This window comes from Oreochromis aureus, linkage group 3 (genome assembly GCF_013358895.1).
Source record: "Oreochromis aureus strain Israel breed Guangdong linkage group 3, ZZ_aureus, whole genome shotgun sequence".
Classification (NCBI taxonomy): Eukaryota; Metazoa; Chordata; class Actinopteri; order Cichliformes; family Cichlidae; genus Oreochromis; species Oreochromis aureus.
The window spans coordinates 16,737,167-16,751,162 of NC_052944.1; the positions used below are offsets into that span (position 1 = coordinate 16,737,167).

At 39.6% G+C, this 13,996-nt stretch overlaps 1 protein-coding gene across 3 annotated transcripts; it reads left to right on the forward strand.

Annotated features, from left to right (window-relative positions):
• The first annotated feature begins 7,389 nt into the window (after positions 1-7,389).
• On the forward strand, positions 7,390-13,204 carry LOC120439297 (serine/threonine-protein kinase/endoribonuclease IRE1-like). 3 transcript variants are annotated; one of them, XM_039610146.1, is made up of 8 exons: positions 7,390-7,427; positions 7,539-7,664; positions 8,702-10,655; positions 10,761-10,921; positions 11,000-11,232; positions 11,638-11,764; positions 11,840-11,937; positions 12,108-13,204. In XM_039610146.1, exons 3-8 carry the CDS (start codon positions 8,720-8,722, stop codon positions 12,316-12,318), a joined length of 2,766 nt encoding a protein of 921 aa, XP_039466080.1. In that variant the 5' UTR covers positions 7,390-7,427; positions 7,539-7,664; positions 8,702-8,719; the 3' UTR covers positions 12,319-13,204. The 3 variants fall into 3 exon arrangements, with proteins under 3 accessions (XP_039466080.1, XP_039466082.1, XP_039466081.1); XM_039610148.1 differs by having other exon boundaries at positions 10,281-10,655; XM_039610147.1 differs by lacking the exon at positions 7,539-7,664 and having other exon boundaries at positions 7,404-7,427.
• Positions 13,205-13,996: the final 792 nt, after the last annotated feature.

The following is a 13,996-nucleotide window of genomic DNA, read 5'->3' on the forward strand; positions in this document are numbered from 1 at the left end:
ATGCGCAGCGCTAACATTAACATTTCTTTTTACAGCAGATGGTTAATCATGTGATTTGATCATGTGATTTATAGCAGGACACAACTTAATGATGTTTTTCTATCACAGGATTACTGAGATTTTGTGTGAAGAAAACTGTGGTTACAGGCTGTGTGTTGATGATTAAATTACACTGTGTTGTGGAGAAAATATGAATGTTACAAGGGAGAAGTGAATACAGTGTGACACTGTTTGAAACCAGTGTTACTTCTTTTTACAGCAGAGTGTTAACTTTATGACCTTTTTACAGCATCTCTGGAATCTGGATGGCCGACGCCTGACCACCAGGATGAACCATGTGTTAATGTTTGTTTTTCTTTAAGAGTGCTTGTAAAGGATTCAGCACAGACAGACAAGTGACAATTGAACAAATGTGCAGTGGTTACAGAATAGTTGAATATGGGGCTCATTAGCTGGCCACTATTGAGCTCACAGTGATAAAATGAGTGGAGTGACATTGCTTAAGGGAAGTCACCGATTAAATTGTGGAATAAATTGGGATGATTCATGATTTGGGACAAATTATGATAATAATAATAATAGTGATTTAATGATTTGAGAATATCTGCACATGATATTTGTCTTTTATGGTGAATACTTTATTACTCTTATCTATCTATCTATCTGATCTATAGTTGGTTGAAAATGTGAAGTTTGATTTAAAGACTTTGTCTTCCAGGATACAGGCTCTGGGTGGAGCTGAGTTAGACAAGCTAAACATTTAATGGCTGACTGATGTTTTTACACAGGGTTACAGGTTGGAGTGAAGCTGCTCCAAGGGACAAACCCTGGAGATTGTTTTAGGGGGACTGTGCAACATTCTTGTACATGTCTCATTGGGGAGTTGACACATGGTGGAAGCCATGTGGCGAGAGGAGTGTCATTTTAATTTGCAGATGTCGTGAGGTGCCATGACGAGAAGGAGTGACTGAGAGGATCATCCACAAGATGGGAGCTGAGGCCTGGAGAGAGTCTTCAGGAGGATCAGAGATCACCTTCAGCACAGAGAGCTGTGCTACTGGGCTTCCAGGAGATCGTCATGAGGAGACTCTGCACAGCAAAATCTTAAATGAGATAAAAGAGTTTCGACGTTGACGTTGAGGAAGACAACTAAGGTGTACGACGTGCTCTGCCTTTAAAATCTTCAGCAACGTTGAATCATGAGAACCTGAGGGAGCGTGCCAAGCTCCAAAAAGTGACAGCGCAGAGGAGGTCCAGCGATGGACTTGTGGTTCTGTGAACAGCACAAATGCCAGGTGACTGTGAAATAACTAACAGCACTTTTTCCACAAGTGAAGCCAGTAACTTACTATCCTAAAAGATTAGCTCTAGTTGCTTGTGCTTTACCTCCATGCGTGAGATCAGTATGTGCAGCAGCTTATGCTGTACAATGTTTCAGGATATAGTTTTTCACCTTTTTGACACTGTTAGTTCCACACGAGGTAGATGTCTACTACTGCAGACTAAAATTACATTTCTGTCACCTACAAGACACTTGTCTTTAATGTTACTGTTACTCTCATAACCACATATTACCATAAAGTGGTGCACAATTCTGAATCTGTCAAACCTTTTGCCAACGAAAGAAGAGGGCACTTCTCATGAGTGTAGAGAAGGAGTGTAAGCCGAGGGATGACTTAACGGATGCGCCACTTGGTGAGGGAAAGGTTTGGTTTGTTGATGGTTTGAGTTTTACAACAGTAGAGGGACAGACTAAAATAGGTTTTACTGTAGTAGATAATGAGAAAGTTATCTGTGTAGGACAACTAGCATGTTTCATATTTGCTTGAGCAGCAGAGATGCTAGCTTTAACGGAAGCATGTAAAGCTGCAGAGAAATAAGATGTGACAATATACACTGATAGCCAGTATGCATTTGCTACATTACATTTCTTTGTGGTGCAGTGGGTGAGACGAGGTGTGACAGCCTCTACAGGGAAACCTGTAGAACATGCCAAACTCTTGCAAAATCTGCTGGAGGCAGAGTTATTACCCAGTAGGATTGCCGTTTGTAAATGTGTAGCACACATGTGAGGGAAAGATCCAGTTGCATTAGGGGATGCTTTTGTAGATAAGATCGCGAAAGAGGCAACTTTAGGAGAACATGGTGTTAATGTTTTAGCAGTGCAACGCCAGCAGACGTTGGCTATTATGCGGGATGCACTGGTAGACATGCAGGGCCACTCATCTACTGCAGGGAAACAGCTGTGATCTACAGAAGGAGTGAGCTTGCAGGATGTTGTTTGTTATCTGTGTGATAAACCAATACTGCCTTAGACTTTATATAAGACTGCTGCTATTTTGCGCCATGGGCTTTGCCATGTCGCAACAGGTGGGAGATAATGAGTAGTTTATACTTTAAAATTAAATACCCTTAAAAAAAATTTTTGCAGGTCATGTATGATATGTTGCAAGCACAATTCTTGGGGTAATTTGAGACCTAAGAGAGGGAAATTCCCCAGATCCAGTCACCCATTACAAATCATTCACATGGATTATAGAACTGTCCAACTGTAATAACTATAAGTACTGTTTAATGATAGTGTGTCCTTTTTCAAAGTGGGTAGAAATCGTCCCAACTAGGGAAGCAGATGCCATTTCGGTTGCCAAAGCAATATGTAAGAATATCATTTGGAACACGGGATTCCCGAGACCATTTATAGTGATAATGGTCCACATTTTGTAAATGAAGTGATTAGATTAATGGCACAACATCTAGGGATAACACTAAAAACATCATTGTTCATATCACCCACAAAGTGCAGGGTTGATAGAGAGAACTAATGGAACAGTAAAGTTAAGACTTAGGAAGAGACACGCAGGACATGGTTAAACTGTATAGAATTAGTTAGGAGGTATACGAATGTACATGAGGATTACTCCAACAGAGAATGGTCTGACTCGTTGAGATTATATATATATTAGAGCATTTAGAGTTCTAGTCTTCTGCAGTGATGATAGGAGAGCAGAAGAGAGAGCATATTAGCAGATTAGATGCTTAAAATGTTTAAAAATAAAGAAGTCTTGAGAACAAATGATCTGCCAGATGATTCTGTTTCTCCGCAGGAGCAGAGTCTGAAGTCTGGAGATTGGATGTTGATAAGGCCATGGAGAGGAAGTGCTGGTCCAGTCCACGGTGGGAAGGTCCATATCGGATGCTGCTGACGACGACCACAGCGGTGAAGTTGCTGGAAGGAACGCTTGGATACATCAAGCGCACTGCAAGAAGGTGACACACATCCAGGCCAGCTCGGGTAAAGTGGCAGGAAGACCGGGTACAAAGGGGGGGGAAGCCTCCAGGGCCCTCGTCTCAATCCGGTGAAGAAACCAACTGAGCCACAGGTACTCATCAGAATGGCTGGGAATGTGCTGTGCGCCTTCTTGTGCCTGTGGACCCAGAGTGGGATGACAGGAGCGCACTGGGACAGAGCAAATCACACCCAGTACCCGCATGGGGTTTTCAACAACTACCTGTGGCAGTTTGTGAACACAACCACTCACATAAAGAACGAGACCAATGGTTATGCTTGTGATGCCACTGTCTACACATTCTTCTGGACTGTGGCCATATAGCATCACTGAGAGTGAGACAGTTTGTTTGGGTGCCTTAGCAACACATCCAGGAGTAAACGTACTTGGAACACTGCCAACTTTTCAACTTCTGAACCTGAATGGACGGTTGATTCACCAGTAGCTGGGAAGGTGAACTGCTCTGGTACGACAGACCTGCTAGTCTGACTCCAAGTATCAGACTTGCTGCAGGACATTGAACAGCTAAATGAACGGGAAACAGGCCAGTTGCCTATGTGTATGAAGGGCAATGGATTAGTCCAAGTTGGAGATTTACCATGAAATCTGAGCAACGTCACCTATTCTTTGTGTCCTCTGCAAGAAGGATGCAAACAGAGAAGCCTTTTGTCTACATCTACATCATCTACATCTACATCAAGCTGGTTGAGGTTTTGAGCCAAGAAGATCAAAACAGCTTGATCCAATTTCCTTTACAAAACTTTTCCTGTGGTGACAACAGGACAGGAGAAGAGTTGTAAATACAGATAATACACCAGTTGACTCTAACCCCCACAGGATGCCTATAGTGAGAAGATTCGGGGGGTTGATAGGAGTCATAAAGAAGGGTGTTGACCAGGCTACAGCTTTGAAGTTAGCTGAGAGCCACATGGACAAACGATAAAGTCAACTGATGTGTTTGAATGTCTATGTCTGTATACAGTTGTATTGTAGTGACATATGATTTTTGAGAATGTTGATTCTTCTTGTTTGACTGTTACATTCAGTTGTTTACTTGCAGGAATACATAATGAATCGCACGACAGGAGTAGATGCACCACAAGGCTGGATAACTTGGTGAATGTCTGGTCCTTGGTGGCATCTTCTTTTGAAAATATTAATTCCTGTTTTTGGACTGTTGACACAGATTTGCTTACGTGTAGCATGTAGTTTACTGTGTATGAGATCAATGAGAAGCAGGTTAACTGCTTACATGTATTAACTGTGAACTTTTGCATCGATAGAAGGTGAATGAAGAGGAGTTGTGTATGAATGAAATCTACACTGACACTGTCCAAACAAAGGGTGCATAAGTTGAAATTTAAGTATATACAATGACAAAAAGGGGGGAAATGTTAGGTCTAATTGTTGAATGTTGCCATTGTGTTTCTTAAATTTGTACAGTCTTAGTTCAAGCAGTATTATCAAAGCCATTCCTTTGATCCTGAACACCTCTAACCACTCTGTGTTGGGGGAGGTTTTATTGGAGATACATCCTATCTGAAAGATCTGTTTCTTGTGTTGTAAGCTTCCTGCTTTTACGACCCTTTGGTCAGCAGGAGGTCTCGCGCGCACACACACACACACACACACACACACACACACATTCCTACTTACATATAAAGGTTCACACATATACATACAATGCCTTAGAACCATGTGGGCGTTGCTTTGCTGTGTTTTGTGTGAACTGTCTCTCAATAAAAGGCAGCGAGAGGAGGCCGGATTTGGGGTCATTTTCGTGCTGGACACAGAGGAGGCCTCCCTTGCGCAAGTAATCGATCGATCGCTGACTGTCTTGTTTTCTTTCATGATGAATAAGTCTCTAGAACTAGCAGGGTTTGTGGGAACAGACCCAACAGTTTCATTCCACATTAGCTCGCAGTGTGTCTGCATGCACTTAAAGCCTCAGTTTATCTTGGTTCCTTACTCTTTGTTTCCTGGCTGTGAGTTTTTCCTCATTTTATGGACCTCATTTTCTGCCACTTGTTGGACTGCTTCTTCATCAGAATAAAGGTTTATTTTTTGTTCATTTACTCCATCATCTTAGTCTGCATTTTGGATCCACCAAACATGACACTGTTATGTGTTTTTGCTCAGACACCATGAAGTTTGACCATCACTGTCAATGTTGGTTATGTGTGCATGTGACTATATGCCATGCAATCACATGTCTTAGAATATTTAAAAGTAGAATGGGAGGCAGAGCGTTCAGTTTTCAGGCCCCTCTTCTGTGGAACCAGCTTCCAGTTTGGATTCGGGAGACAGACACTATCTCTACTTTCAAGATTAGACTTAAAACTTTCCTTTTTGCTAAAGCATATAGTTAGGGCTGGACCAGGTGACCCTGAATCCTCCTTTAGTTATGCTGCAATAGATGTAGGCTGCCGGGGATTCCCATGATGCATTGTTTTTCCTTTCCAGTCACCTTTCTCACTCACTATGTGTTAATAGACCTCTCTGCATCGAATCATATCTGTTATTAATCTCTGTCTCTCTTCCACAGCATGTCTTTCATCCTGTTTTCCTTCTCTCACCCCAACCGGTCGCAGCAGATGGCCCCGCCCCTCCCTGAGCCTGGTTCTGCCGGAGGTTTCTTCCTGTTAAAAGGGAGTTTTTCCTTCTCACTGTCGCCAAAGTGCTTGCTTATAGGGGGTCATATGATTGTTGGGGTTTTCTCTGTTCCTATGAAGCGCATTGAGGTGACTTTTGTTGTGATTTGGCGCTATATAAATAAAATTGAATTGAATGTCTTGTGTCTTGGATTTTATGGCTTGATGTTTATGTCATAATTCTAAATACCTGTGTGATCAATGAATGATCAAAAGGTAGGTGTAGTGGTAATTTGTAAGTTTCTGCTTCTTCTCTTTACCAAGCTGACCTTATTGAGTGAAAAGCAACATAGACACCATATTGTGTCCACATGTCATCTATCACATGTTGTTGTATGAGCTATCTTTTGCACACAATGTAACTGTGTTCACACAATGTAACAATGTTCTAACTGTATTCTCTGACATGGCAGATCACTTGTCATGATAAATATTCTAGGTTTACACCCCGTCTTTCTCAGAAAAACATGTAGACTGTGGTAATGTTCATTGTATGGACCTTTTCAAAGGTAACAAAGCTAATAAAGACTACCCGGTTGTTTGCACTTTAATTATTCCAGATTTCTACTGAAAGTATTTAAATACTGCTTAAATAGTGCACCTCTAAGTATAAATGAGCAGTTACACAACTGTACGTTTTCTTTAAAAAAAAAAAAAACACCTCAGCATACTTGTCTAACATTCAGACACACTCAAACTTACTACTTAATACTGGGAACAGTATCTTGCTGAAGAATATGTTGCTTGTAGTCTTGAACAGCCAGGGATCAAACCACTAATCTCCCGATTTATAGAACACCTGCTACCTGCTCTAGCTACACTAAAGCCAACCTAAGGATACACCTATGCGTCCTCGAATATACTATATATACATATATATATATATTTATAATGTTATTCCTCTACCCCCCCATGTTTTTGCACATGTCGAGGAGCGTGTCAGGATACATTTCACTGTGTGTTATACTTGTATAACTATGCATGTGACAAATAAAGAACCTTGAACCTTGAACCTTGATTGCATTTCCTTCTGCAGTCCTGATGCATTTAAGAAATCGGGAGATCGTTCAACATGAAACACTGAGACTGATCTCTTTCCTTTTACAACCATACCTCGTGATTGGGGTTTTTTTTTTTCTACAATACTGAGCATAACTAAACCAAATTTATGTAAATCTGAAAGCTGGTCCCGTCATTTTCTTTGATCTCTGTTTTTTTTAATCAAATTGTATTTTTTGTATGTTGTGATTAAACCGAGAGACCTGATAGATCCCCCATCCCAAAAAACATTCAAGAGTAAAACCAAATTAATGTAACAACACAAACAATCTCCCAGCAGTCTGTCCGACAACTTCACAGCAAGTACAGACTTCATTGCACAGCTTAAACCGGAGGACCCGGAAGAGAGGAGGAGAGGAGAGGAGGAACAGCGTCAAGAAGCAGGAAGGAAACGCTGATGTAATGCGTTTGAATTCCTCACCTTTGACCGGTAAGTTATTTCTCTTTCAGTTTTCTTCTAACGGCATTGCAAAATAATCTTTATGTTAGCGTAAAAACAGCACACATTGTAGACCTACTTTTTTTTCCCTTAACGTCACAGGATTTCAAGCTTACTTGAGACTAGGATAAGTCTGAATTCTTCAAAGTGTACGTGTTGCGCCGAAGTTTTACCGCCTTCTGTGTTCTCAGCCTGTATTTCCCGTTGCGCATCCTCCTGAGATTTAAAGTAAGGATTCTTATTCAGTAGTAATCCGAATGTTTTAGCAAAATATGATAATTTCTCTGTGTTTTCTGTGTGTAATACATTTACTTATATTGGTAAACAGGCTGTAGTGAACAGGATTTAAAGAAATGACCTTTTTACAAGTATCTATAACTCTGTTTTTTTTTTGTAGCTACATTATAATCAATCCATTCCCTTTTGACTAACATCTGATAATACTGCAGTTAGCGGTAATAGTCGGCTGTCCAATAACGTGTGTCTGTGATCGTCATAGCTGAGGCTCCCTGTAATGATATTTGACTGAGCTGGTATTTTTGTTTTGTTTGTTCTTCCTTTTGAATCGTTCCTGAGGCCCCCTGCTTACCCACAACCCAAGTCAATAGGCCTACTCCCGTTTGTACTGTTTTCTACAATAATGATCACATAACAAATCAGTTTGTGTAAATTTCTAAATTATTGAAATACTAATGTCATAAAAACCTTCAACAGGAAATGTGAAGGGGAAATAACGTCTCTAAATCAGTAAATTTCTCTAGTCTCATTGTGTACTGAGAGATCATGCCTTAAACAGCAGACACCCAGCACTGACACCAAAAGTAAAGTTTCTTACAATCCTACAACAGTTAAACACTTAAAATCTGTCATCTACCCTATGGCTAACTGAAAGAGACCTTACTTATTGACTGAACTACCCATACATACTTCAGGCACGTGTAAAGAGTGTGGCATTTGATAGTTTAGATGCAGTTTGTTTTAATGCAACTGTTTTGCACTGTAACAAGATGTTGTGCATCTTCTCTCCAGGTACTGTATGTCATAACACAAAAATCCATAGTCACAAAGGAATGGAGAGAAGACAAGGTCCTGTGCAAAACGCTTTAAAACACAGTTAAAGGCTGCATGCACAAAACCTCCATTTGTAGTCTAAATAGAATCTTAGGCTTCGATAGACATTTACAAACATCTATTAAAAAAACAAAATGAACATCCTTTAAACTCCAGTTTTAATGATTTTAATGTCAGTGCTTTCTCTTTCACAGGTAATCTGAAGCAAAAACATGAATATTATCACTCAAGTACAACTGACAGTCTCCCCACCAACAGAGACACATCCTATAATCCAGTGCATAACTAACAATGACCTCAAAGAGCTCAAGAAATTACTGAAGAATAATAATGTTAATGAAGTTTACCCTTGTAGCAAGTGTAGTGATTATATAACCCCACTGATCTCTGCTGTTGTAAATCACAACACAGATATCTGTTCTTACCTTTTGAGTCAGGGTGCAAACCCAAATATACCTTCTGAACTCCTATGCGCGCCTTTGCATTATGTCTCATATTCCAAAGCACCACTTTATTTCGTGAATCTGTTGCTTGAGGCAAAAGCTAACCCAGATGGATGGAGTCCTCCTCCTCCAATGCAAAAACAGAAATTCACACCGCTCCAAGTTGCAGCCATTGAAGACAGGGAGGATATCATGAAAAGGCTCATCTCTGCTGGTGCAGTGGTGACACTGCCATCCAAAGAAGATCCTCAGTGGCTTATTAACAGTAAAAAAATATCTCAGATGATTAATCACTTTGCATCAAATGGAGATGAAGTGTGTTCCCAAATTAGGCATTTTTTTGATATGCAAATTGCAGTTTTTGAAAAAACACCTGACGAAGTGTTTAAAATGTTCAACAGTCACATGTTGTTAAAGGATCCTCGGACTCATCTGACCATGATTGAAATCCTTTTTACTGCTACTGGGAGAGAGAAAGATAAATACTCCCAGGCATGTATTAAATGGCTAATGGAAACTGGAAATGTGAATACTTACATTGCAGGTGCAGCCAGTCGCTTTCCAAACATCCCTAAGACACATGTAGATCTGGCAGTTGGAAGTTTGAATGCAGTTTTCTGCACAATGGAAAACATAACAAATAAGCATGCAGTAGCTATAATTCCACAACTACTGAAACTGCTTTGCTTAAAAGAGAGACCTGACATCTGTGCAGCAGTGCTACAAACACTGTATGTGATAACACAAAAAACAAAAGGCACAAAGGACTGGCACGTCAACTTTTTACAGAACTTATGCAGAACAGTTGCCCCTTTTGTAAATGAGCCACAGTTCATTATGATCAGGGTCTACACGTACGGAATATTTGGAAACCTGCTGTCAGTAGTACAGGCAGCTAATATTTTTAAGTCAGTGGGCATAACTTCAGTGCCCGAGGACATACTGACATCTGTAGGAATGGAAATGAATGAAAAGCTGAAAGAGGTGCTGAGAAGTCTGAAAAAATATCTGAGCAAACCAAACTCAGAATGTGAGGGAAACACATCCTCAACTTTAGGCAGGAAGAAGAAAAAGAAGAAAAAAAAGAAGGAAAAGACAGAAAAGCAAGAAGACCCAAATGTTGAAGTTTCCACTGCAGCAACTGATCCAACAACTGTTGTGGAATCAACTTCAAATCTAAAGCCTTTTGACTACAACACCAATAAATATACAGAAAAACAAAAATGGCTTCCAGTCAGCAAGAGGTGGACGGAGAAACTGGAGAAACTTGTTGGCACAGACGAAAGTAAAATATCTAAAATCAGAAGCATTATTTATGTGAATGATGCAGAATTCAGAATAGCGAAGGGAAGTGATGGTACTGAAGTCTTCTTGGGGCTGAGAGAGGATGGCACAGAAGTTGCCATTAAGAGAATGTCTAAAAGCAACTATGAAGTGCTGAAGAACGAAGAAGGAATCCTACGACTCCCTGAACTCGATCATCCTTATATCGTACGATATGTTGATGCTACAGAGGACGAGAACTTTGGATATCTTTGTCTGCAACTTTGTGAATACACCTTGGAAGAACATATCAGGAATAATGTCCATGGCCCACAGATGTTAAAGAAACTTGTGAAACAAATTCTTGAAAGTCTAAAGGTGCTTCACTGTGGAAATCCTAAAATTCTTCACCGAGATCTCAAACCCCAGAACGTTTTGATTGGTAAGACATGTTTGAAATTCAGGGGAAAACTAAACAAAACATATGTCTGGTAAATATAAATTAATGATTTAGTTTCATGAGTTTTGTATGTTATGCCTCCTCCAGATGTGACTGGGAGAGCGAGATTAGCTGATTTTGGCATAAGCAGACGCTTACTCAAAGGCCAAACAACTCTACGTACACGCAGTGCAGGAACCGAATGCTGGATGGCCCGAGAGACTTTAGCAGCAAAATCTGCATCATACAAGTCAAGCACTGACATCCAGGTAAAGTCTGCTACATAAACTTGATTAACTGAAAGATGACTTGGTAAAAAATACCTAAACTGATGTGTTAATGTTAAGGTGGCTGGGATGCTGATCTATTATATCCTTTCTGGAGGGAACCATCCATTTGGTGACTTGGACTTAAAATCCTTTGAATGTGAGTTCAACATTTACCATGGGAAGTACAGTTTGGATCACATTCAAGATGTGGTGGCAAAGGATCTCATAGAGTGGATGATCAACAAAGAGCCAAAGGACAGACCCAAAGCAGAAGAATGCTTGGACCATCCCTTCTTCTGGACTCTGAAACAGTAAGGAAGTCATGCTGTAACAGAATCTGTGATTTCTGGTTTCACTTCAGTAAAGCAAGAATACACATGCTGTATAATAATGAGAGCCTAAACTGTGTGTGTGTGTGTGTGTGTGTGTGTGTGTGTGTGTGTGTGTGTGTGTGTGTGTGTGTGTGTTTGTGGACGGGGGACGTTTTCAGTCTGTTACTAGGCTTAATCCATATGTTGGGAAAATGAGGTCAAACTATCTTGTACTCAGACAGGCACGTTAGCATTGGCAGCAAATACTAAATTTGTTTCCTACATTTTTGTTCTTGTCTTTTTAAGCAAGACTATTTTGTGCTGCTCCTGTTATTATTCAAGATTTTCCTCTTAGTTTTATGTTATTGTTGTACTTATAAAGCATAATTTCAACTTTATTTCCAGGCAGTTTGAATATTTGAGGGAGACCGGCAACAGGGAGGAGGTGGCAAACTGTCGAAATGCCGATGAAAGGCTGATTGGTTCACTAGAAGCATGTGCTAATGGATCCTTCAAAGTGTGGAAAAATAAGGTGACTTACAGATGAGAGGTCAAACTTATGTATTCCTAAAGTCCAGTTCATGACCACCATGTTTTGTTGTTGCAGTTTCCCCAAGAGCTGGTTCGGAAGATGGATGGCAGAAAGCCGTACCCTGAAACCACGCTGGGATTACTGCGCTTTATACGTAATTTCCATGAGCATTAGTAAGTTAAACTAAATGAAAAATATTAATTCATGAACACATATTCATATGTGTGTATATATGAATTTCTTGTACCTATATGCACATGTCACAAATATTTCTGAAACTATGACAGATTTGGAAGCTTACTTCTCTGTTACTACTCATTAATAAAACTTTCCTTGTTCACAGTCGTGAGGAAGCTCATCACATTGACGTATTGGTGATTTTTCCTGATCTCTTTGGGTGTGTTTACAAGTTTACCAAGGATAAAGGCTGGAATTTAGAAGGAAAGAAGGAAATGTTTGAAAAAGAAGAAACAAAGGACATTTGTACCACGTTTGCAATGATGTCTACAAGTACGGACGACCCTCTGAGTTTTCCAGTTCAGGAGTCTCAATAGTGACTTTAAACAAAGTTGAATTCAATAAGGACAAAGGATGTCATTCAGGCCTGTACAGTATGACAACCATTCGGAGAAAATGTATATAAGCAAATACTATTATTAGAAGTACAGATGGTAATGAAAGCTTTGAAGGATGCTTTATTTTGTTCAAACATGTGTATATATAAGAACACCACAGAAACCAAACTAGCAAAATCAAAATGTGTTCTGCACAATAAGCCAAAGTTTTGCACCTGTTGTTCATTGTGACCACTTTCCAAATCCTGATAGAAGGAGAGATGTTATTTTAAGGGACCTACTAGTGCTAGACTTCAGTAATGTTATTTGTATAGTTTTATAGTTAGTAGTTAATTTAAAATGTGCTATTATGGTGGCTCTATTTGCAAATGTTAGTGATAAAAAATCTTTGTTACTTTCAACTTTATTAGATAGATCAGTGGAAAAACGACAGGAAAGCAGGGGCAGAGAGAGAAGGGGGAAGACATGAGGCAAAGGACCGCGGGTCAGACTAAAACCCGGGCCGGCCCTTCTCGGCCATATGACATGTGGGCGCCTGCTCAACGCCCTGAGCTAAACTGGCGCCCAATAAAAATCTTTTTGAACCGAAAAAAATGGTAACACTGGCGATACTTAAGAATAAATTCTTCCACTTTTGTTTTTATAGACAGCGTTATTCCAGATAGGAAAATGATAAACCTACTTTTTCCTTTTTTTATGTATTTTATTTTGGTTGTGTGAAGCAAATACATAGCTTAAATATGCCTTTTCATTTTTGAAAATTTATATATAACATGTCAACTGTATACTAGTATTATGTACTATGCCAACTTTTCTATACATGTATTTTGAATTAAAGTGAATGTCATTGACAATTTACCAAATATATTAGAATTTGTATGTTTTATTAAAGATTTTATCTCATGTTCATATTGTAAAAAACTGCAAATTTAATGTTTAGTAGCTAAATAAATTCCTTTTTTTTTAAAAGTTGAAAGATGTGCTCCTTCCGTTCTCCAGCATAGTTGAAATCAGGCTTTCAGAATGTGGAAATGCTGAATTTCATTTAATTTCATTCAATTAAAAACATAGTAGCTTGCAGATCTGAAACTTGAAACCAAAACTGAAATGTCTTGAACCTGGGTTCTTTCTCACGGCCACGAGTGAGAAACTTGACTGGTTTTAAAAAGATGTGCAGTTGTACAGGGGCAAAATAACCCCTCAGCACTCTTGTGCATGATCTCAAAAATATTTTTCATGAGTTCATGACCTGCAGTCAATTGTTTTAAGTATAACTGAATATTAATCTGTAATGGTGGCTATATAGTGCCAATACATTCCATTTACATTAGCATCAAAAAGGAGGAGAAACAGCACATGCTTTACTATGTTATTAACACTGGCCCTGGTTTGTTTGTTTGTTTTTTCAGGCTTTTTACAGTGAAAACGCCTGGCTTGAGGGTTCCCAGCAAGATTTCCATAACAGGTTGCCTCTCAACAAGCTCCTGCCTTTATAAGATAGCATGAGAGCTGATATCTGGTGTTTGCGAGGGGTATCTGATCGGTATAAAGTTGGTTAAAGGGGGGCAGGGCTAAACACCTTAATCAGTCTGTATTAAATTTACTATATAAACTACCTAGGGTCCCTGGATTAGCAACAGCTTCTGGAAATGATGTA

Coding starts and splice junctions, on each gene's coding strand:
- LOC120439297 (XM_039610146.1), top strand. CDS start 8,720: ATGAATATTATCACTCAAGTACAACTGACAGTCTCCCCACCAACAGAG. Junction 11,233..11,637: donor TTCTTCTGGACTCTGAAACA/GTAAGGAAGTCA, acceptor CTTTATTTCCAG/GCAGTTTGAATATTTGAGGG. Junction 11,765..11,839: donor TCAAAGTGTGGAAAAATAAG/GTGACTTACAGA, acceptor TTGTTGTTGCAG/TTTCCCCAAGAGCTGGTTCG.